Source organism: Rhipicephalus sanguineus, chromosome 9 (genome assembly GCF_013339695.2).
Source record: "Rhipicephalus sanguineus isolate Rsan-2018 chromosome 9, BIME_Rsan_1.4, whole genome shotgun sequence".
NCBI classification, from domain to species: Eukaryota; Metazoa; Arthropoda; class Arachnida; order Ixodida; family Ixodidae; genus Rhipicephalus; species Rhipicephalus sanguineus.
In genome coordinates, this window is record NC_051184.2 from 20,518,997 (window position 1) to 20,544,195 (window position 25,199).

Consider the following 25,199-nt stretch of genomic DNA (forward strand, 5'->3'; position numbering starts at 1 on the left):
GATCCCAACAGGAATCGAACCCAAGCATTCTGAGTGGCAGTCAGGTATTCTACCAAAGAGCCACGTCATGTCTTCAAACTGCTTCGGAAAAAGAACATGTCCAGGTGTAATGTCGGTGCAGCGTCAATTGTGGTTGCAGTGCTGGCTATAATTCTATAACAAAGCGATAAATATTGTATATGTACTCCTATAATACAGGAGTCATGCCGGGTTAACGTCAGTTGTGGTTCCAGTGTTGGCTCCGCTTTCATACAAGTCTAATAAACATTGCATTTGTATTCCTACGATTCAGCAAACTACATTCAAGCGTTGCTCGACCCGGAGGAATAGGCTAACGAAAATTACGTATGATATTCACATCCCACCGTAAAGTGCATTTCATGTCGATAATACGCCTGTGCTCTAAAGTGATTGCTGACGTTACGTCAGACCATAAGTTACCCCTTAAACGACAGTGTAGTCGACGTGCCTTGTAAGCCCACGATGTGCACGCAACTACTACACTTACAAAAACACGTCGATCCACCTCGTAACGCTTGGCTCAAAGCCATAAAATACAGCAACGAAGTACTCGCTGACTGCTTCGCATGAAACCGATTCCCACAAGGCGTGGGATCTGCCGAATTTTTTATTTATTTCTTTTTTCAAAGTTGGCCTTGCCTCACGAGACCTGTGGTGCACGGACCCCATATGTGTATGTATAAGATGGCTCTTTGCTGGTGTACAAAGGAAGAACCGAAACGACTCGATCAAGACTTCGAGAACTCTGATCGGTTATCGCTTGATGTGTTGTGTTGACTACCACACCTTTTTTTCTTTCTTTACAGCTATTCACTCTCTTCTGCTCTTCGCTTCTGATTTTCTTTAGTTTACTCAGTTCTCTCCTTCTATACGGGACACGTGCAAATTTGCAACCCGCATCTCGATATGGTCGGGACAGGTACACCACTACAAGCCACCGTCCCCCGCTTCACCCATCATCTGCAGAGGACCGCGACAATCTCAAACCGAACGTGCTCTTCGAACCACGCCGCTGTCGCGCGCTCAATTCAAACGACATCCCTCGCGAGGGTACGTACGCACACTGGACACACCAGCACAAAAAGCTTCGACAATTCGTGGGGGAGACAGAAAGAGGGGTGCGTATAGTAACAGAGGCTGTATCAGACACCACTCTATCAGCGGACACCGGTGGTGGTGGTCCATCAGAAACAGACGCCGCGCGGCTTATAAGATCGCGCGACGATTGAGTGGCAAGCGTATCATATACAGCCCATTCACTTTCAGCGCCAATAGGTGAGGGCACCCTGCTCGCAAACAGGCAAAAAAAAGAAGTTTATCGGAGCACAGACGAAAGCGGCACACAGGCGAATGTACAAAATATTAAAAAAAGTAATGGAGATGGGAATGAAAGATTGGTGCAGAATACGAAGAGCATTAAAAGAAATCTAGCAGCATGGTTGCAGAACAAGGAGGTTGAAGAGAAAGAAGTGGCGAAAATTGAACACAGGTGGTGACACGGAGACCTCGTGAGTCTGTGTGACAAGCAAGGAGGGGCAATGACAAAAACAAAGTACAAAATCGAGTGCGGGTGCAACTCGCGGTAAATAGATTAAAAGAACGATGATGAGTGGAATTGAGCGCTGAAGAAAGAAAGAAAGAAAGAAAGAAAGAAAGAAAGAAAGAAAGAAAGAAAGAAAGAAAGAAAGAAAGAAAGAAAGAAAGAAAGAAAGAAAGAAAGAAAGAAAGAAAGAAAGAAAGAAAGAAAGAAAGAAAGAAAGAAAGAAAGAAAGAAAGAAAGAACGTTCGGACATGGCACGTCTGTGGAAAACGCAGAAACAAAGACAAAAGGTCAGACAAAGACAAAGACAAAAGAAGGAGAGTTCGAAGACGGCGTACAGAGTGGGAGTATAGGAGTTGTGCAACCATGTGTCGGTTTCAGGGGTCGCGAAAGAGAAGAGATCCGTCCTCTTCGGCGGGGCCGGTGGGAGCATACGCCTCCATATTCCCCATCGTCAGCATAGTGTACTGCGGATTCGGGCACGCACACGGGCAGGTACAGACGCACGTAGGGAAATAGCGAGTACAGGAAAAGAAAAAAAGATGCTTCCCCAAAGTGGCTCCCTCTAGCGAGCCTGCCAGGAAAACCTGCCTCACCCCACCGACCCGGACACATACCCTCCTTTGTGGGGAGACGCTGGGGGAAAGCGTTACACAAGGAGAGCCGGCGAAGCCACGTGCTAGCTGCGAGTCCCTGTGCACACGTAGGTACGCACGCACGTGCAGACACAAACACCACCCGGCCTGCCTGCCGATCCGCGTGCAATGCAGATACGAGCTGCGCTTCATCGTAAAAGGGGAGGGGGCGAGTTGCGTTCCTGTTACCGCGAAGAGCTCTCTTCTTTCTTTTTTTTTTCTTCCTCAATACTCTTGATACTTGCGGTAGCAATTACCGTTCCCGCCCGTCGACAGGCGACGCTGGAATCGCCCACATATCTAGTACGCACCCCCCGTAGCTGCCGCTGTCACCGGGTGAATGAATGCAATGACGTTGATGAAGAGGAAGGAGTCGTGGAGTGTAGCCGATGAACGTGCCGCGTAGCAGGATATACGGGCCGTGTGTTTGAGACTATAGGTTCCGTGTTACATATCAAAAAAGGTGTCGCACGCAGACAGGTTTCGCTCCCCATTCCCCCCCCCCCCCCCCCCCCACTCCTCAATGAGCGTCACGTTTCTATTAGATCGGCTTTGATGTACTGCGCTACCAGCACATGATACAAGCCGCGGCGGGAGCTTGCATGGCACCCCCTACAGTGCAGCCCTCCCTCCTTCGTGCGATGGAAAAGGTAAAAAGGACGCTCACGAGGATAGCTTTCGCTCTCTTGAAGTGAGAACGAAGTGTGGGAAACAAGTTCTGATTGAATGAAACTCTCTTCAGGCACGTATCGCGCATACTCGTTGAGCAAGTGAAACCGTACACAGGCGGCTTGCAGGGATACAGAAGACTTCTACCGTTTGCCAACTTCTTGCCCGTCCAAACATACTGAAAGTTTTCCATGACATCCCGCCTTTTTGTTTTCTCGGAAGCTTAGCCGAGTTTTGCCGGTTACAAACGACGATAAACGCGCGTTCGCCTTAAGTGATCCCCTATTTCGCTTTGCAAGTCCTTAGCGGTCGTTTCATGACAATTGCTGTGGCACTTGTTGCGCTTCCTAGCAGTCGTAATTCAAATTTAATTTTTAAACACCAGTTTAATACTACACTGTTTACCCAACAATCCCCTATCCCGACCCCTCTAAAATATAATCCTAAACTAAGGTTTAATAAAGGTTTATTAACGGTTTCGTTTATTCATTCAATCCCACACGTAGTTTCCTCAAATTTCGTATGCCCTTCTGGGGCTTTCTCCATGCTTTCTGTTATCAATTAGCAAGTTCCGCATACTTACTGTAATTTCCATTGAGGCAAGTGAGGGAACCTCACGTGGTCAAAACCAATCCGGAATCTCACACTATGGGGCATGTCTCATAATCAGATCACGATTGTTGGCTGTCACAGTACGTAAACCATAGCTTGCTGTGTTATTCCATGTGTAAACCATAAAGCGATGAAAGTACGGCGTTACTGAAATCGCCCCCCCCCCTCCTTCGCAAAACCTTTGAGTAAAGGGCATAGATATGCACTTGAAAGGGATGGGAAATTTGACGAGTTCGTAACTGTTCATTTTAACGTAAATCGCGAAAGACACAGACAGAGCAAGGAAACAGAACATCTATAAGCCATTTTTTTTCTTTTTTGTCAATAAACCTTTCAGTTGTCAGTAAGCGCTCGTCCTGTTTTCCTGCTCCGTCCGTGTCTTTCGCGCTTTACGGTAAAATGAATAGATATGTACCCACACAGCGTACTACAATACCAAGCATTCAGTATACACCGAATAGCAACCCCGTTTTGTCTATGAAATATACATGCAACTCAACCAGCGCTTCGAGAAAGAGAGATCACCGAAGCGTAACAGGTGAGTTGGGTTGAAGGAAGGGGAGAGGGCGATGCACACACAAAAAAATATGGAGATGATTCTCGACATTGAGTATGTACAGAGAAAAGGCTACCGCCGTGAATGCAGTCGTTCCTCGCAGAGGGCGTCGTGACAACTGAATACACTGTGCCCCAAACGCGAGATCATCCAACCGTGTCACGCCATGAATTTGCATAACGCGAGGTAGCTCCCGTTCGCTCCGTGCTACTACTTTACACCACTTTGCCCCCTCTCAAAGTTGAAAGACGACCTCATCGGATAAGGATCTCGCTTTGTAAACGGGTATAAGCGGTAACAATGGGCCACTTTCGAACAGATAGACCAGGATAACTTCTTCGAGCTGCATCGGGGCTTCGGTATGGTAACAGCGACCTCAACCGGCAAGCTCAAGAAGTTTGAGTTGAGTTGATTCATACGTTTGCTTTGTGAAGAAGGGTATAATATATGATGCTCAAGGTCCAACATGAAGTGTTATTGTAAAGTGAGTCAAAACTTCCGCTGAAAGACGTGGCATCTGTGGCTGACTGCTTGTCTTGCAGATGCCCACTGAGAAGTCTACAACCCTGTTGAATTTAATGTCCAGGGTTCGATTCTGCTATGTGCAATGCGACTAAATATGTTTCTACCGTTCCAAGGAATAATTTCACGTTTTCGCAACGTGTGGGGTAAACCGATGACCTAGGGGCTTTCGCAGAAACAAAACGAAAATCTTTGTTCAACGGTAATGAAACATGAAGCACAGAAAATGTATTTAGACTTGTCACATTTATATTAAGAGAAAATCGTATACTTCATAAAACGAAAAAAAGGAAGGCAATACGAACATTCGGGTAAACACGGTGACATTCGACAACAAAGAGCTTCACATCGCATATCAACACTCCTGTTACTATTCAAGGCCATTACGGCTCCAATCATGCAAAACATTTATTTAGGCTAGCTCGTACACGCTACAATACTACAGGTATCAAGAAAGGCATTCCTCTTTAACAATTTAAATTAGTAATTTCTGGGGTTTCACTTGCCAAAACGACGATATGATTATGAAGTATGCTGTAGTGGAGGGATACGGAAATTTCGACGATCTGGCGTTCTTATACGTGCATTGACATCGCACAGTACACGGGCCTCCACCATTTCGACTCCATCGAAATGCGACCGCCGCAGCCGGGATCGAACCCGCGACCTTAGAATCAGCAGCCGAGCACTGTAACCGCTGTGCCACCGCGGAGGACCCAATTTAAGTTAGTGACGAGCTACCAAAGCATAATGCTCGATGGTTTCGAGTAGACAGTCACCAAAGCATAAAGGGTAAATCGCCATACGACGGACGCATCATAATGCAGAAACCTAATTTATTTGAATGCCTCATCATGGATGGGTAAACTTTGTGGAGGCCTTATCGTGCCTGGAAAAAAAAAAAAATTCCAGCCGAGTGTCGCACGAACCTACAAATGAAGAAAAAAAAACGGGTTTCTCAATGAGATTCTAAGCTGAAAAATTGGTCCAGGTTCTAGGATCGAACCCAGGACCGACGGCTTTCAGGTGTCCGCTGTACCGTCATGGGTACTAACCAGGAGGCCAGCAAATTGCCGCGCTAGAATTGCCGCACAGCACAATCTGTTTCGGTCAAATCTACACGAGTTAATTTTCCGTGAACAGATTTGTTGAAATTCTTCCCGCCTCGAGAGTCAAGACGCGAATAAAATCACAAGAGGCAGCCACCATTGTTGGAGGAGAAATTTATTTGCACGTTTTTTTGTCCAGGTGTGTTTCATTCGTGTTTCTTTGATGCGTGTGTTACGTGTTCGTATGTATAATAACACTTCATTTTTTCACATATAAGCGTACAGAGTAGATTCGTCGCTAGTCGTTCGCGTAGCACGCGTTTCGTCCGCCGTTACAACCCATTCGATACACGCGGAGACTACAGATCAGGACAGTGTGTCGTCTGCGAGTACGGTGCAGCACTGTTTTGAACCAGAGTCACTCAATCGCAACAGTTTTCGAAGCTCAGGCCGCTTCAATTTCCCGATGAGCCCGGGTGTACTTACTATGGATGGATGGATGGATGATAGAAGTATCTCCTCTTAATCGAGGCGGCGGCTAGCGCCACCAAGCTCTTTAATACGGTGTTAATTGAGACGCCACCTATGAGCGACACGGTAAAGCTCGTCGTCACCAATCACCAAAGATTGTTTCAAATGGTTAATCTGGCTATGCAAAGGGTACTACTTAATGCAGTTTGTGTCGAGGCATTATGCCTTCATCAGTTTGCTCGAAAAGATACGCCTGTTATTTCTGCGGGGTTGGGATACAGCGGTGTGCCCAGAGATGGCGTGAAAGTCGCACAGCCCCATGCTGTTAGCCAATCACTGTATCTCGATTTCGAAACAAGGAGGCTGCTGTGAGTCTCGGAACTGGTGCAACTGACGAGCTCTGGTTCGAACGCTTGCATTCGTTGAACCTACGTTGTTCTACAATGATACCATACCGGCGTTCCGTAATCACATCCCCTTCTGCGGAAGCGCTCGGGCGGCCCGCAGGCGGGTGCGACCCTCTACGATCAACAAGTATCAACCACATGGTCACACGGGCGGCTGGAACCAAATCTGCTTTCCTATAAGCTTTCTTTTAAGCTTTTTACAAGCGGGACGGTTTAAGACAGCTGCAATTCTATGCGCCTTTGCGTTGAACCGGGAACATTCGCGCCTCGATACCTTAGTGGTAGAGCCTTTGGTACGAAGGCTGAGACGTGGGTAGGAAAAAATGTTATTGCAATTGCAAGCCTCGCGTTCTTAGGCCCGAAAGTCGTTGTTCTGTCTCCTGCCCGTATTGTATAGGCACAATTTTTTTCGAGCACCAAAAAGCAAAGGCAGTCCGGGGAGTGTGAAATCACACCTACGCAGCTGTACCGACCCTAACAAAGCACGAGTTCACGACGAACAGGACATGCACGTCACCGGCAACACATGAATGTTCAAAAGTTCAGCTAAGAACTGCGCTTCTCCGCAAGTTCAGTTAAACGCTGGTCTTAAGCATCCGTGAGATCTCAATGCGTCTTTGGGCTCCAATATCACCATAGGTGACGCCAAAATGACACGCATGTGAAAACGCAGTCTCAAGCTTCACACGCAGAGTTCTTGTGAAGTCAGAGATTTTGATGGTGTGTGTATCGCCGGAGAGCTAAGCTCTTGGTGAATCAAATAGAATCGTACCCTACGCTCGAACGTTTTCGTGTATAGTAAGGCTATGCACGTAACGTGCGCTTGTCTTGCACATAGAGGAAAATACTGTTAACTCCGTGACGTCACCCTGACGTCATATGCGCCGCGGTTCGCGCCGCTTTTCGCATGGCACGAATACATTATATGAATTCAGTGCGTATGGTACCGGAACAAGCGTATATAATAAAATGAGCCTTCCAAGTTAAAGAGCTACACAAGTGGCGCGCATGAATTCGCCCAACACGCTCCGCGCTGTGCTCTCTCATTCAAACACCCATCAGGCGCTCGTTGTTCAAAGATCACTATACTGTAGTTAGTATATCGATAATACTTCGCTCGAGTTGCGCAGCGATAATACAGGCTCCAGCATCAAGCGTCAATGGTGAATTACCTACACTAAACGCGGGGTGTCGAACTAAAAATGTAAAGTCGCCCTCACACTTAATGTGAACGCGTATTGAAACTGTTCAGTTCCTTCTACGCAGTAACGGCAGAACCTTTCTGCCAATTACGTGCATGCGCTAACTGAAGCAATACTTTTACAGGCTTCATTTTGCATTAAAAGTTATTAGACCATGCACACACACCTCCCTCAAGTGACGTCACTTGCAGCGTGCCCAACGTATTCAGTGAGGTCGCGTCGAGGACTGTATACGTGGACAGATCATTATGACTTGCACTTACGAGCGCAGTGAGATAAGTGCTGACCTCAAAGATGATCTGAAGTTACCTGGAACTTTAAGCTGTGGTGAACACCTAGAACGTCTCCTCGCCTAATCAAGAGCAGCGTATACTGCTCTGACGCAACTAACTGTAACGTCTCACTGCCTGTTACGCGACCACAGCCTGTCATATCACATTCTGTCAACCAGCAGCGCTTTATTATTGTTGCGCAGCGCGTTGCCGAAGCCCCGGCTCAAGTCCCACATACGACACACTGTCCTAACACAGGCCCCTGCGGCGGAAAAACAAAACGGCGGGCAATACTGAGACGGTCTTATCGAAGACTGTGAAAAGCCATTCCTGGGAGCCTGGAGCACCTTCGAAGTCAAAGGCTCCCGCGCTCGCTTATTACGTGTACGCCTCCACCAATACTGTGTCTCTATCTCAGGCACGACCACGCCGGCGCAGTATTATCGGTCAGCCATGTTTCGTGGATAACGTTTGTCGTCCCGGCGTTCCCTGCTGCGCGATGTCGTCGTGCCTTGGAGGCAGCCGGGATTCGACGAGTTCGTGCGACCGACGGATAGCCGGACCAAAGCCCAAGCGGCCTTAAGCACCACTGGCGCCTTTCACGCAGGTTCCGTTATAAATAACTGTTGGCTTCACTGCCACACGCGACTAGTACTGATGTGCCCCGTGTATACGTCCGCAGGAATATAGGCGTGCGCACAGGTGGACAGAAGGGGAGTACACCTCCCGCTGATAATCTAAGAGGGCCACCGACTCTGCCCCATAGCTTTACTCAGCGAACCTGTCCTGTCATTGTTTAAAGGTGCAGGGTTGTGGTCATGCAGTTTTTTGACAATAATGCCAATGCCAGCAGAGGACCCCAGGTGTTGCATTGAAAGAACTGTTTACTCCCAAATTTTACCCATAGAAAAACGGGGGGCATAGGTAGGCCGTCGTAAGCAGCACGCCAATACTTCATTTTCATTTTTGTCTCCATTGCGAAACTGATTTCCTTTCGGCCTCAGCAAGCGAGGCGGAGTGGGAAAGGGGGGGGGGGGGTCACGGAGGCTGAAGGTGGTTCCCCCCTTATGGCGCGCCCTGCGCACGCCTATGTTCATAGCTTCAGTCAATCACCACAGCGCAAGTCGAGCATCGCAGTGAAGCCAGCGTTTCTATACAGGCTTGGCGTAAAAACGGACTCGCAAGCGCACGAGGAGGAAAAAAAAGCGGCCTCTCTCTCACGAAAAAAACAAGGAGGCACAGGCCGCGGAGGGGCACGGTGGTGTGGCAATACTGCAACGGTGCGGCGGAGACGAGACGGCGAAAAAATTGAAAGAGCCGTCTTCGTTTTTGGGAGTCCCAGTGAGGGCGAGAGGAGTGCTCAGTCTGCTGCGCTCTTGTGGTGGTCGCCGGCCTGCTGAGGGGACCAGAGGGCGGCCATTCGCTTGGCGTGCTCGGCCGCCGCCGCTGCCGAGGAGGCCGGTGGAGGCGGAGGCGGCGGGAACAGGCCCGGGTAAGCGGGCACGGCCCCGAGCAGGGTCGCCGCCGCCGTCACCGGAGGGGGCGGAGGAGGCGGCGGATGCCGCCGGTAGTCCAGGGGCGGCGGCGGCGGCTCTTGCAGCAGGAGGTGGTCGAGCGCCTGGAGGACGTCGCCCCCGCAGCGGTCCAGCACGGCGGCCAGGGTCGACTGTGGCTGTAGCACAAAGAAAAAAAGGAACACACGGCGTCTGAGCATATACAACTTACATTTACATGATGACAAACCGCGTTAACGAAGAATTTTCCTCAAGAACGCTTCAACACAGTAGCGCACAGAGGAGGAGATGTTGAAGAGAGGAAATGAAAAGGAGGGGTAGAGTTTCGGGGGTATAAACCCCTCCACGTGAAGTCGACTATCTTATCTACCTTATCTTCACTGCAAGACGAATGACTCTCCCAATGGTATCCAAAGCACCCTGTCCTGCGCGCGCTGATTGCATAGGCTGATGATGATGATAAGGCCGACTTAACCCCCCGCCCCCACCCGCCCTACACCCTCACTGTACCAGTGTCCTTCTGAGTCCGCCGTACAATTTCAGTGGTTTTGTCGGCCTTGTCATTACAACTTAGTAAGTGGCTTCAGGTCGAATTTTCTTGATTGAATCTAAAAATCATCATCATACTTGAGCTTACTATAATTTGGCATTTCATTTGCTAATGGATTTCTCCAGCTGAAGCAGGAAAATGGAACTGGCATATCGTGCATTGTACTTGATTGTCCCTTCCCCTATTATCGCATGATCTTGTCCGAATTTAAGCCCGCTGTATATAGTTTTCCGCCACCAATATTCCAGCCTCCTCTAACTTGTCTCTACCGCAGATTCCTTTGTGTTACCAAACTATCTTCAAAACCTAATATCTCGGGCAAACTTACTCCTTCTTTTACCGCTGAATTGATACCTTGACATTCGATAACAATGTGCTCCATGATTTCCGAACTTTTTCCACATAATGAGCCCGAATCGTCTTCGTTAGAAAATTTAGCGAACGGTAGAGTTACTGTATATGCTACCTTTAAATGTAGCATACACATTAACTCTAGCAAACGGAAGACCACGACTCACCCTGGTTGGGAACAGCCTGGCCAGAGTGTCCAGCGGCGACCGACGCTGTGACGAGCGCGTGTCCAGCGCCAACGGCTGGTCGGGCGAGGGCGACCGGTCGCTGTCGTCACAGCGTGCCCCGTCCTCGGTGGCCGACGAGGCCGGTGCCGGACTGCCGCTGCTCCCGCTCGGCTCCTCCGACGAAGAGGCGTCCGACGGGGGCCCGCCGCTGCCGCCGCCTCGCTTCCAGTCTGGCGCTGCGGGATACACATTCACTTGTTCTACTACTAAGACAGAGATAATACCCCTACTACCGACTCCGACAATATAAACTAGAACAGCAGTATCAATGGCGTAGCCAGGGGGGTTGTTTCAAACCCCCACCCCCGAAATATTTGTCTTGCACGTGCATATATACACGCACAGATACAAGCTCACACACGAACATACATGAATCACGTTTGAACCCAACTCCCTCCCAAAAAAATTCTATCTACGCTACTGACCTCTATAATACTGCCTTACCTGTCTGACGCTGCGGGTTAAACGTTCCCTTGTCCACTACTACTAAAAGGACTATACCCATACTACCGACTCCGACAATATAAACTAGAACACCAGTATGATACTGTCTTACCTGCCTCGGGCTGCGAGTTACACATTCCCTTGTTCACTATCATACTCATACTATCGACTCCTACAGTATAATCTATCTGTAGCGAAGCGTTCGAACTTGGTAATGGGTCGTCCTCTCGAGCACCTTCTAGTGGGTCGCCCTCTTCGGCTCTTTTCGAAGAGAACGCAGCTCGCGCTGAGAGTCGGCCCCTCCTTGACTGTAGCTGTATCGTCGCATATCCTCGCCGCTAATAAACCTCTCTATAATTTGGTGGAGGTGCGGGGTATCACTAGTAGCCACTGGTGGCCGTCGGCGTTGTAATTGCGTCGGTGCAGTAGGTCGTCGCGAACGCCGAAATGGTGGGCTTGACGACGCAACGCGCGAGTGGATGGTGTTGCGGACGGATCAGTGAGCAAGTCGATCAGCGAGGTGATCCATTTATCCTTGCGCTGTTCGGTAGCGATGGTGTGAATGTCGATTGAAGCAACAGCGATGTGAGATACTGAGCAGGGGGCATTGTCGTCAGGCAGGGGAGAGCGCGAGAGGGCGTCGGCGTCAGCATGCTGGCGTCCGTTGCGATACACCACGCGGATGTCGTAGTCTTGCAGGCGAAGTGCCCAGCGGGCGAGACGGCCTGAGGGATCCTTCAGGGACGACAGCCAGCATAGGGCATGATGGTCGGTGACGGCATCGAATGGGCGGCCAAACAAATAAGGTCGAAACTTCGTAAGGGCCCAGATGATCGTCAAGCACTCTTTTTCCGTGACCGTGTAATTGGTCACGGCTCTGGTAAGCGTACGGCTTGCGTATGCCACGACATACTCGGGGAACCGTGGTTTGCGCTGCGCAAGGACAGCGCCGAAGCCTACACCGCCGGCATCCGTGTGTACCTCCGTTGGGGCCGTAGGATCGTAGTGGCGTAGTATGGGAGGAGACGTCAACAAACGACGGAGCTTTGCGAACGCGTCGTCACACTCGGACGACCACGAACTTAGGGGTCCGTTACCTCCAAGGAGCTTCGTCAGCGGTGATATGATGGTGGCAAAGTTTCGCATGAAGCGTCGAAAGTACGAACACAGTCCTACGAAACTACGCAGTTCTTTGACGGACGTAGGTTTGGGAAACTCGGCCACGGCCCGAAGCTTGGACGGATCGGGAAGGATTCCGTCCTTGGACACGACGTAGCTTCAGATTCAGTTGGAGGCCGGCGTTGCGCAAACGCGTCAAAACATGCCGCAGACGTTGGAGATGCGTGGAGAAGTCCGGAGCGAAAACCACGACGTCGTCCAGGTAACACAAGCACGTGTGCCATTTCAAGTTGCGCAGAACGGTGTCCATCATACGCTCGAAGGTCGCGGGCGCATTGCACAGACCAAACGGCATGACGTTGAACTCGTACAAGCCGTCGGCCGTGACAAAGGCTGTCTTCGGTCGAGCGTCATCCGTCATGGGCACTTGCCAGTACCCCGAGCGCAAATCAAGAGATGAAAAGAATGTGGCTCCTTGCAGGCTGTCAATCGCGTCGTCGATTCGCGGCGGCGGATTAACATCCTTGCGAGTGATCTTGTTGCGAGTTGCTGCAAGTTGCTAGGTCGCCAGGTGGCTCCCTTTTAGTACCCGGGGTAATTGTAGCGAAGCGTTCGAACTTGGTAATGGGTCGTCCTCTCGAGCACCTTCTAGTGGGTCGCCCTCTTCGGCTCTTTTCGAAGAGAACGCAGCTCGCGCTGAGAGTCGGCCCCGCCTTGACTGTCGCTGTATCGTCGAGTATCGTCGCCGCTAATAAATCCGTCCGTCCATCCATCCATCCATCCGTCTGTCCGTCCGTCCGTCCGTCCGTCCGTCCGTCCGTCCGTCCGTCCATCCATCCATCCATCCATCCATCCATCCATCCATCCATCCATCCATCCATCCATCCATCCATCCATACATCCATCCATCCGCCTACGTCTAGGCGTTCTCCTGGTCGTCTCCATAACTTGTAATATACGAAAATTGTCATAACAATTGCAGGTGCGGAGGCGTCGCTCTTCTTCAGCGAGCTCTGTTCCCTTCGAGGCCCTTCTAAACCCTTCTGGCTGCGCTGGTCCTGTGTACTTCCTAGTTTGTGTCTACGTCGCGCTGTTTCTCACCATGGATTTGTACCAACTAGCTCGCATTAATTCGCTCACAAGTTATCTTTCTTTTTCAGCGAGCTTTGTTCCCTTCGAGGCCCTTCTAAACTCTTCTATGTGTCAGCGCTGGTCCTGTGTACTTCCTAGTCTGTGTCTACGTCGCGCTGTTTTTCATCATGGACGGTGTCTGTCCCACACGTATACATATCACTGTATACCGAGGTCGCATGAGCTATTAATATTAGAGTATAGTTCGCTCTCGGTGTAATTCCCGCGCGCTTTTAAAACATCATAAACCAAACGAAGCTGGAATCGTGAGAAGCAGCAGAGCTGTTGTGATGCAAGACATCAGTTTCCAGCCGCTCCACTCGCTACGTTTTCGACACTTGAAATTCAAGTAAACTTTGCGATGAAATTATATATTACTTGAGGAGTTTACTTCGCAATTAATATAAAACTTATTGAACAATAGTCAGCGAGGATTCAGCAAGCAAGCAGTCAGCAAGAATGCTTTCGGCAGTCTCGTTGCCACTCTAAGAACAAATGCATGAAAATATCTCGGGGTGTGTGATGTGGGCTTGTTTGTAAGCCATGCTGAAACTTGCTGAAGTATAAGCCTAATATCAGCACACGGACACAAGGAGAAACGACAAACACACAATTAGTGGTGTGTGTTGTACTGGTGTTGCATGACCGTTTACTACAGTACAGTTAAATACTATAAATAATGTCCTGTATACCATCGTTATATATTGGATTCATTAGGTTGTGTCGAACAAAGAAACATTGCACTTATTTCGTTCATATATCGGTTTCAAGATTGCGATAGCAGGAGCACGTGGTGTACCCCAAGAAACTTCCGGTCACCTCATTTATTATTCTGCAACACCGCAGCGTAAAGCGTTTTTTAGGGGCGTAGCTCCTCTTAGTCTAACCTTGTCACGTCTCCGTTGTCCGGCGTAAACGGATCTCCCGTATGATGCAATAGATGGCGCTGTCTCATTGAAGTACATACAAACTGCATTTCAGGGACGATATTCTAGATGGCGCTGTACACAACCTGTGTCTAAGGGACCTTATCTGTGTCGTCATCACCATTTCTCGTCTCATTTCCTAGATGGCGTTGGTCCAATAGAATTGCGTGCAATATGGCGCTTGTGTGAATCGACACTAGATGGCGCTGGAAGTGCCGCTGCTCTCCGATTGGCTGCTGCGCGGGCTGCGCGGGGATTCGCGGGGAGCAAGCGCCTCTCTCATTCTCCTGGATCGTCGCCGTACGTGTCGGATCGTTGGCGGAGCATGGACGATGCGCAGCGGCGGGCGCTCGCTTGGCGGCCGCAAGGTGGATCCCGTGACGGTGCGCGCCAAGGACGCCGCTGAGAAACGGGCTCAACGAGAAGCGAATCCCGAGACCATGATTGCTTCAGGAGCTTCGCCCAAGCTCTTCATCATTCACCCGTGGATATGCTGTAATTTTTTTTAAGATTTGTCAGAGTAAGGGAATACTCTTTTTCCAGTTTCACATAAAAGAAAGGCGCTTATAGTTAAAGACTAACTCTTTTAGTGTTGTGTGTAGCATAGAAGAATATTTAATTCAAATATTTTGCTAGACACGGGAAGAAAAGTGTTGAAACTCTACGGGCTACTCGCCAAGGCTTTTGTTCCCCGCCAATCCTGCTAGCCTACGTCAGCGCAGGAAACCGGAAGCGGACCAGGGCCTGTGTTAGTAAACAGTGAAAACCTCTATACGAAGAGAAACGCAGTCACACTGCAGTTTCGGACGCCTCCTCCCACCACCCCTCCTCTGCAGTAAAATCCTGGCTAGACCCTGTGATGTTGTATTATAATTTATCTAGAATTTGTTGTGAGCGCTGTCGATTTCTTGTTCGTAAAACTCCTTTTAAATGCGAAGCATTTCTTAACGAACTTCTGCAACTTTGAGCATATCTATCTATCTAGACGCCTACGACTTTGTGCTCTCCTGGCTGTTTCGTTAACGGGATGTATACCAAAATCGGTATGGCACAACATGACTGTATGACGAACATAACTGATAGGTCATAACATGAAAATCGTAACATGCATGTCATGAACGGCATGATTTACATGCCACGGCATTGGTGCTCTTGCGGCCGTTTCGTTAACTTGATATATACGAAAATTGGTATGGCGCGACAAGATTATGTGACAAACATAAGTGACATGTCCTATCATGCAAATCATGACACGCATGTCATGTGCAGCATGATTTACATGACATCGTCTCGGAATGCTCGCCACCGTTTAATTACGTGGATATATACCAAACTGGTACGATGAAGCATTTCTGTATGGCGAACATAAATTACAAGTCGTAACATGAAATCATGACATGAGTGTCATGTACGCTATGACATACATGCCCCACTCATGGTGGGCTTGCGGCCGTTTCGCTATCTTGACATGTACCAAATTTGGTATTGCATGACGTGACTGTGTGAAGAACATAAATCACAGGTGGTAACATGAAAATCATAACATGCATGTAGAGCATGATTTACATGCCAAGCTCATAGTGCGCTGGCGGCCGTTTCGCTAGCTTGATATAAACGAAAATTGGTATTGCATCACATGACTGTATCAGGAACATAAGTGACAGGTGGTAACATGACAATCATGACATGCATGTCGTGTAGGGTATGATTTACATGCCACGCTCGCGGCCGTTTCGCTAGCTTGACATACACCAAAACTGGTATTGCGTGACGTGACTGTATGGCGAATATAAATGACAGGTGGCAACATGAAAATCATGACATGCATGTCGTGTAGGGCATGATTCGCTTGTCACGCTCATGGTGCGTTCGCGGCCGTTTCGATAGCTTGATTTACGCCAAAATTGGTACTACATGACGTGACTGTATGACGGACATAAATGACAGGTTCTAACACGCAAATCATAACATGCATGTCATGTGCGGCATGATTTACATGACATTGTCTTGGTGCGCCTCCAACGGTTTCGTTAACTGGATATACACCAAAATTGCTATGGCATGACATGAGTGCGTGACGAACATAAACGAGAAGTCACGCATTGCATATACCAGAATATACGTTTCATTATATTGAAAATTGTACATGCATGAATGCATAAAAAACATGCGATATACAGTGAACCAGATGTCATGATATGAATGACTTCGTTTGGCTCAAAGGCAAGCAAGGCTATGTATGCAGCTCTTTGCTGGCTGCTTCGAATTATATCGATTCCCACAGTGCGTGGAATCTGCCGAATTTTATTGCGATAGCAATTATATGGACAGTCTCGGCTGAATTTTGCCGTCGCCGTCATGCACCGTATATATATATATATATATATATATATATATATATATATATATATAAAAGCCCCAAAGAAAAATAATTCAGAAAAATGCTCCCGAAGCACGGAATCGAACCAGGGACCTCTTGCTCCGCAGCGAGTGGCGCTAGCCACTACGCCACGAAACGCAGATCCACCACGTAGGTAACGGCTAGCGTTATATACACACCATTTACCGCTGGAGGACTCAGAGACGGCTGCACTTATAAGCGTTTCTTCATTACCAGCGAGATGGCGTTAGGAGAACGACGGGCGCATTTAAAAGTCGTCGGCGAGCTCGCTCGCTTCTTCTTATTGCGCAGGGAGAACCTTGCCCTTCCGCTGTCTGCTCGCGTGGTTTTCTGGTGGTGAGGGGAAGAGGGTTGTTTCAAGCTTTCACCATGGTATCCGCGCTCATGTTACGGAGCGTACGGAAGTCACTCGATCTCAAGGGACGCCGCTAAACGAACAGGCGATGAGCGCGAACTATCAAGTGTCACAGCTCGACACTTGAAGCACGCTAGTTTTCTTCGCTGCTTCGGCCGCCTTTGCAACAGGAGCGCTGTTCAAACTGAGAGTATCCATTGGCGAGCCTCACTTCGTATAGCATTAGTTTCCTGCTATCGCATTCATTGCTTCGCCCTTGCGGCGAAACTGTGACTTTTTTTTTAACTCAGTTTTCAAGAGTCATTGTGCCCTCCGATCTGGTGTGTTCACTACTCAGGTAACAAGTAGCAGCATTCTTTTGAAACATATTAGAAGTTTTGAAATTGGACGCTACCATGCAAAGACCCGTTACTCGCAATAACGCTTTCTTGCGCACTGGCCGGTTCATAACGAACTACGCAGAGCGACTTGCTGAGCCGGTTACTTGCTTTAACGGCACTTCTCAGCGCTCCCTTTGTTCTCGAAGTGAACTACTATTAACCGACCCCGATCTCCCGTAGGGGGGGCACGGATGCGGCGGTTCACCGCCACATTCCGGCATCATCAACGACGGAACGCGCGCACGTGCGAAGCTATATAACCTCGAACCGTAGCTTATAACGAGCACCGCGGATCCGTCAACCCGGGCTGTAATTACGCCATACGCAACCGGATACTCAATTCACCGCGGTAGATCCGCCATCACACGCACGCCTACAGTGTGTCAGCGCCATCACCTAACGTCGATGGAACCATGAAAAAAAAAAATGAAGTATAGGAGCGAACGCGGGGAATCATATTTACCCGACACCTGCGCGAATACGCACAAAAGCGCATCAACGTCACATATATATAAGCGAGCCTGCTCACGTTATTGGAAACGCTTTTCTTTCACGCCCTGTAACGCCTCGCTCGTTCGTTCTGCCGCGGATCTATGGACTGGAGCAGGCCCCGGCACAAAAGGAAGCTTCTTTCTAGCGGCACTCTTTCGCGACGCGTGTGAAGCCACGCAAAAAGAGGCGCCCATCGCACGTGCGCCATGCGGGGACTTAATAACGAAGAGGCGGCGGCGAATAGCGACGACAGAAATTTAATAAGCGACATAGTTATCCGAGCTGCTTGCTGCTGCTGCCGGGAATGTCAATAGGTGTCGCTCTTCGCACACCCCCGCGAGAAACCTCGCACTCTATATATCCCTGCGTATTAAAAGGAAGAGTCGACCCAGGAATGCGGTTCCCCCCCCCCCTTCAACCCGCCCCCCTCTTCATAAGGAGACGGTGAAATAAAGGGCCCGAGCATGTTAAAGCTGTGACTGCCGCGTAGCGGCCCCTCTCTCTCTTTCGCCTTATATTTCTCGTATAACAAACTGTCAGAAAGTTAGATGACGCAGTGTCGTAACGCTGCAGGCCCTTCCCGCGCGCGCACCGAGGCTGCTGCCCGCTATATTATGAGTCGTCGCATTCCAGTCGTTCCCCAGCAGCGCGCTCTCCCCTTTCCTACGTCACAGTTCCACCGCTTCCTCCTCAAACGTCCACACCGCGTCCCCTCTCTCCTCCACTACAAAGAGCTTTTCCCCCTCACCCATTCTTTCCTTCCTCAGCCCTCTCTCTCATGGCATAGGGCCATTGTGGCACGGGAGTCGCCAGAGATTAATGGGAGCTAGACCTCTCTTGCGGCCGGCCGCTAGAAAAGAGAGTCGTGGCTTCTCCGCATTGCGCCGCCGAACTGCGAAGAAGCTAGCTTGCCGACGCGCTCTCCACGAATGTGTGGATGTGTGTGTGTGTGCGAGGCCTTTCACCCTCTCCTTGTCGGACTTGCTTTCACCCTCCTCTTGAAGCTCCTGTACGCCTACCCTTTCTTCCCCTTCTTTCATCTACCGATGTTCCTGCTGGTTTCTAGCGTGCAAGCCCTCCCATACTGGAACCCCCTTTTGTGCTCTTCAATGGGGTCTCTTTTTTCTCGGCCACATTTGTCCGAAAGAGAAGCAGGCACTTAAGTGGGTTTCATCTCTTTTCGTTCTGTTCTCTTTCTTCTTTTCATTCACTCTATCCTTGACTTCCTTATACAACACCCGAGTACAAATTTCCTCGCTGATGCTTCCTGCTGGTCGTGATGGTGGTTTTACTCGACGTCCCTGTTGTTCGCGTTGTTGTCGTCCCTTTTCTGAACGAGGCCATAGTGGTTTTCCTGCGCCACGCGTCCTTCCAAAGGCGCCGCTTTTTTTTTTTTTGTCCAATTCTTTCTTTTAAGAGATGCGTGTAGCTGCCAGACGCCTACATAGAGAAGTACACGCGTTCCGAGTTCTTATTGCTCGGCTTAGTCCTCACCCGGTTGTGCTATTTAGGAACAAGCCCCCTTTTTTGTCGTGTTTGTCATTGCAGTGACTCGCAGAGGCGCACCACGTTCAATGACGTGCAAGTCTATGCGTAATTCTGGGCGATATTATATGCGCTATCCCGTCAAGGGAATAAGTTTTTTTTTTTTTCTAGGTTTCACGCTCCTTCCAGTTCCACCACTCCGGACGCGCAGCTCCTAGCGTCGCAATCAGCTAACCAGTTATGGCTAAGTACCAACTCTTGAACTGCGTCCTTAAGGGGACAGTAAATGGAAAAAACTATTTCTTTTTCATATTAGTCAATTACAACCTCACAATACTGAAAACAGCACTCTTAACGCGCGAAGTCGCTTGGTAAGCGAGAGAACGAAAAAAAAAAAGAAAATATATAGGTGCCGCCGCCATGAGCTTCCCGCACCAGCTCGCCATGACGTCATAGATTTTGACGGCGTCTGCTAGGGCCCACGTAATCGTTTCTGGCTAAAAACGATTTACATTGTGTTCTGGGGGACACAATGTTTCAACATAGCAATTTTCAGAAAATTTCATCGAACCAATGCGGTTGAAATACGCAAAACGACATTGAAATTCGTGTCGTCACACTGACGTTCAGGCGCTGAAGTTTCAGCGCGACGTTCAAAAAGGAATCTTTTGCCTTCATTTCCTCTTCGAATTAACCTATGAAGGCTCAATGAATGACGACAGAGTTCTGAAAAGTTAATTTGTCTGTGTGAACCCTATTCAATGTTTGACTTATAGTTTGCCTTAAGTCCTTAATAAATTTTTCCCACTCATGACGTACAAATATGATTTCAAAAAGGAACGACTTGAGAGGCAGCTAGATCACTTCGGACACCAAGAGAATATGTGCCACCTCGACCCTACGGTTGGCTGATCCGCCCTGGCAAACTGCGCGCGTAAATCAATAACTTTGCTCGCCGGTACTTGCGTCACCAATCTACCCACCGTCATAACGGCGCCGCAATAATATTAACCCCTTCCCTTTGTCTCGTTCGCCACACCGACCGGTGCACAAAGGTCGGTATCCCCCGTCACATATATCACCAACAACTAATCCCCCATAGGGGCTGTGGAAAGTATGTGGGCGAAGAGGCAGTATGAAAGGCGTCCCCGTTTTTACGATCATCTGTGGACGCGTGCCCACGTGACACCGGAATGCAAGCAACTCACCCGCTATACCCCACGAGCGCACCCTCATATTCATCACTTTCGTCGATGACTTTCAGCGCCCGTTCCAGCAGGGGAGTACACTTTGAAAAATTGCTCCGAAATCTCCGTAGCCCAGTAGAAAGGCTTTCAAGGTCAAGGACCTCAAATTCATAAAGCTGTCCGGCCCGTCCAGGGGGCGCTGTTGACGTATACGCCGTTAAGCGTGCGCTACACAGGCGTCCTTTGGGCAAATCCGCAACTTTCGCACTCGGAAAGAAACAAAACTTAAGCATCACAAATGCGTATGCTATACTCCGACTAGACTCACGCCTAGAAAAAAAGGTGCAATAAACATTGAAAAATCGAGGAATTCGTCCGAATATCAGCCAAGGCGTCGTAGGACATGGAGCAAGACCCGCCACGTAGGTCTAGGAGCTATGGTGCTCGACTGCTGACCCGAAGGTCGCGGGATCGAATCCCGGCGGCGGCGGCCGCATTTCGATGGAAGCGCAATGCTATAAAGGCCCGTGTACTTAGATTTAGGAGCACGTTAAAGAACACCAGATTGTCAAAATTTCCGGAGCCGTCCGCTATGGCGTCCTTCATAATGATGTCGTGGTTTTCGGACGTAAAACCCTAAGAGTTAATTAATTAGATTTGCAAGCTATTGTTGAAATACGTCCGGAGTGCCGTTTCTTGGGCTAGTTGTAATAGCACACTATTATTGGACGCGCTTGGTGAAGATAAGGACAGAGTGAGGTGCACAGAAATAACTCGCATGCTGCTATCTTTATGGTTGCTGATTTTGCGGCAATTTGAAAACACGGGCAAGCAACCACTGTCACTGTTTTGAAATTACCGCATAATCAGCCACCATAAAGATGGAAGCACGCGAGAGATTCTAGGGGCACGAGCTATACAATCAAAGAAGGGGCCACATGAGTCAGCTCACCGTCGGTTGCCTCGTCGCAGTAGGAATCGTCGTTCCTTAACTCGATGGAGCGATATCATACGTCACATGGCGCAAGTTGGCATGTATGAATGTAGGCAGGTCGCTACAGTAAACTTCAGTTGCTAGAGCGCTTCCGTTTGTGGTTTTTTGTGTGCCTTACTGTATCTTTCGCTTCACCAAGCACGTCCAGCAATATACTACGAAATACGTCGTTCTGTGAATCAGTTTGGCGTTCAATGTTCAATTTTTTGCAGTTGCGGACAATAGTAGCGGCGCTGTGATAACATATTGGTGCTGCGCACTCAGGTGTAATACGTCAAGTTGTAACGGTGATTTGCACTTCGGAGACATATCCAGTGATGCTACCGAGGACTTCTGATTTGGAGCAATTTTTGGAGCAGAAATATTTCCGTTTTGGAGCACTTTGGAGCAGCAAAATTTTCATCTTGGAGCACTTTGGAGCAGATAATTTTGCATCTGGGAGCACTTTGGAGCAGCGAATTTTACATCCTGGAGTGCAATACAGAAGCACATTGCATTAACATTCAAGCACCTGAGTATTATTATGGGGCTCTTATGAAGGCTAGAAATATTTCGATTCATTGCAAATCTCATGGAAAAAATCATCTCAGGAGCATAGGCGTGCGCACAGGGGGGGGGGGGGGAGCCTCCCCCTAATCACCTAAAGAGGGGGGGGGGCGCAAAATCTGCCCCGAACATTGACCCTTGCAATAGCAATTACATGGACACTCTCGGCGGATTTTCGCCGTCGCCGTTGCCGTAATTTTCCGTATAAAGTCCAAATTAACATCACCACGTGCATTCTAGCCGCGGGTAAAAATGCTCGCGAGCGCTGGCGACGAACGCGGCTGAAGCGGAGATTAAACTAGCCGGCCGTCTGTCTCCGCCGCACGGACAGCGCATGAGATAACATCTTCCCGCGTGCGGGCCTGCCGTCGATTGCTCATCAAACAGAGAGGAAACGCCCCGCCCGTCCTTCGTAAAGTGCATGAAGGGACGCCAGGGGAGCGGAAGGGGGGGGGGGGGACCGCATCTTTCGAAGGGCGCAGTCGCTTGCGCGCGCGCTATCTCAAGGCATCAGGAGACGGCTCGTAAACTTGCTGTGCCTTCAACGCTTACTTCGCGTTTAGAGAACTCAGAGCAAGAAAACGCTTCGGTTCCTGGAGGGGCCTATTCCCTTAAACCAGCGTTTTGTTGAGTTACGCGAGATCGGATCCAAATGAGTTAGCTGCTAGTCTTACTTCGTTTCACAATACAATTTTTTGGTATCGCATTCATTGCTTCGCTCTTAAGCGAAACTGAATTTTTTTAACCGTTAGCTATTGACCCCCAATAGCGAGGGGCGGACGTGTAACATGGCGTAGCCGCTTGACTGTGGGCCGTCAGCGACGGGCCCGCTACTGACAGCTGCGCATTTGCGGCTGCTCCGACCAGGAGATATGATTTTACTAATGAGATGGCATTTTTAAAAAAGCAAGCAAAAAATTCGAATAGGAACCCTAGCACGTTAGCACGTGAGCTCGAAAGGGCAGGGCCTTTTAAGGGGTATTTACCGCAGAGTGATTACAAACTCGGACGTGCTGGCGGAAGGAATTACGAAAAAGCTGTTCTGCAGTGGATGAAGATCCATGGATAAAGTATATCTGAGGAAAAGTGTCAACGCGTTTCCGCCGTTCGCGTGCTCTTCCATAAACGCGAAGCAAGGAAAATTCGACATTGTCCCATATATCTACTGCGAGCGATCCCAGATTTCATTCCGCGATGTCCGGAAACAGAAGTGACAGACATTTTAGCGGTACTCATGAAGTTATTACTGAACATTGCTTTCCTTACGTGCCGTGCGACGCTTGAAACGAGCTATCAGCAGCGTTTCTGGAACAGACGACGTCCGCCGATGAATCGCCGTCCAACTTTCTCGCTACCGATAGGCCTAGACGTCACGAGCCTCTGCGGAGAGCGCGTTTTGCTGTCGAGCCGACTTGCAGAACAGAAGCTGCGTCGGCACCGTGCATGGCATCGTGGCTTACTCGGAACGCACGCGCGAGCGCTATTTATTCAGCGGAATAATTCTTGGTCCATGATTGCGACTTTATTGGCAGCCCCAAGATCGAGCTGCACATGTTCTGACGCGCCGGCGGTGCGATTTCCGGTGATAGACGCACCCAAACTCGAGACTTTGGCGCAGTTTGGCGCAAATTTCGTCGATATTATCAGGATGGCGCAGTAAATACAATCACTGCATATCGCATATCACTGCATATCGCATCTGCACTGCACTGCAATCACTGCATATCGCAGATATCTCGTGAATAATTACTTGAATTCTAACGAGAGAGTCATGTGCCAGGTGTGGCTACAGCACTAAGTGATTCAATCGGTGAGTGAGCCAAAGTCGGCGAGACAAGGAAGCAGTTGAAGAAAACTTGAAACAGGCATTAGTCCTGTACAATTACGCGACATGTAATCGATAGTGCTAAACACATTCACGTCACGTCGGTTACCATACTAACGCTGCGACTAAATAACTTCAACTTCTAGCTACCTTTGCTTAAGCCAAGTTCTTTATGGAAGGTTTTTAACGCGCACACATACGAAATAAAGACTTAATTGGAGAAGATATACGTCCTTGTTGTGCGTGCGCCGAAAACATTCGATAATGAATTCCTACCAACTAACCCAGTTTTTATTACTTCTACGAAGGAGTTCTTACCAAATAATCGTTGAGCGTTTGCACTAAATATAATTGCAGTAAGGGAAATGAAAACCGAAGTTGCTCTTGCGATGGAGACGTCACTCGACCCTGCATCCGCAATGCATACCTGACGCAGGCAGGCCCGCATTCGAAAAGCTACCTTAACTTCTTTCCGCGTTTCCTATAGGTCAGAATCAAGTATATTGCATACGCATGCGTTTCAGGAAGCGCATGCGCGAACACCACGAGTAACTGTCCTTTGTACTCCTTCGAGGACATGCCACAGAGGTCCTTGCTCTTTTCAGGTCAATGCTTTCTTTCTATACAACACTTCACTCTATACGAAGATGTCTTTGTGGCCCAACGCAGAAACGTCCTTTTGGCAACTCATGCCGAGAAAGGGAACGCCGCATATACAATTCAAGCAAACCACGCACCTACGAAAGGCAGGCACATTCTTGCGTCCGTGTATAAAAAGGGATAGGGTTTGGGCATGTTGGTTGGTCATCGCTAAGCAGAACACATAGAGTAAAAACGAACACAAGACAAGACCACTGGGCGAGCGCTCCAGACTTGCAAGACACGCGTGCAGGCGACACGTTTAGAACACATGCTTTCTTCGAAGACACGCAAACGTCGCGGCGACTTGTCGAGAAAAGGTTGAAAACGAATCAAACGGAAAATCGACGCCCACGTAAAGGCAAGGGCCGGTCACTCTTGTGTCCGCACAAAGGGCTTCTTGACCTGTACAGTGAATAGGGGGGACGGACACCAGACGTGAGGTCACTCGGATGAAACACGCGCAGTGCGCGTGCACGAGCCAAGTCCGCGGCGTCTGGAAGAAGCGTCTTCATCTCGCAAGGAAGCTTAACCGAAAAAAAAGCACTGTCATCGTCTGTCGGCGTCTCCGTCTGTCCGGATCGTCTCTATCGAAGAAACGGCGAAGAATAGGTCGGCGAGAAAGCATGCTACGGGGAAATCAGGACCACGGAAGGACGACCAAATGGGGGGAGGGG

The 25,199-nt window shown here is 49.2% G+C and overlaps 1 protein-coding gene across 1 annotated transcript in view; it reads right to left on the reverse strand.

Moving 5' to 3' along the window:
• Positions 1-5,774: 5,774 nt before the first annotated feature.
• The window catches only part of LOC119405382 (doublesex- and mab-3-related transcription factor A2-like), a 39,736-nt gene continuing 20,311 nt past the window's right edge, over positions 5,775-25,199 (reverse strand). Inside the window, exons 2-3 of the mRNA XM_049419371.1 lie at positions 10,539-10,774; positions 5,775-9,628 (exon numbers count right to left, since the gene is read on the reverse strand). Of these exons, the coding sequence (XP_049275328.1) occupies positions 9,317-9,628; positions 10,539-10,774 (548 nt within the window). The 3' untranslated portion in view covers positions 5,775-9,316. The remainder of the gene's footprint in view (positions 9,629-10,538; positions 10,775-25,199) is intronic.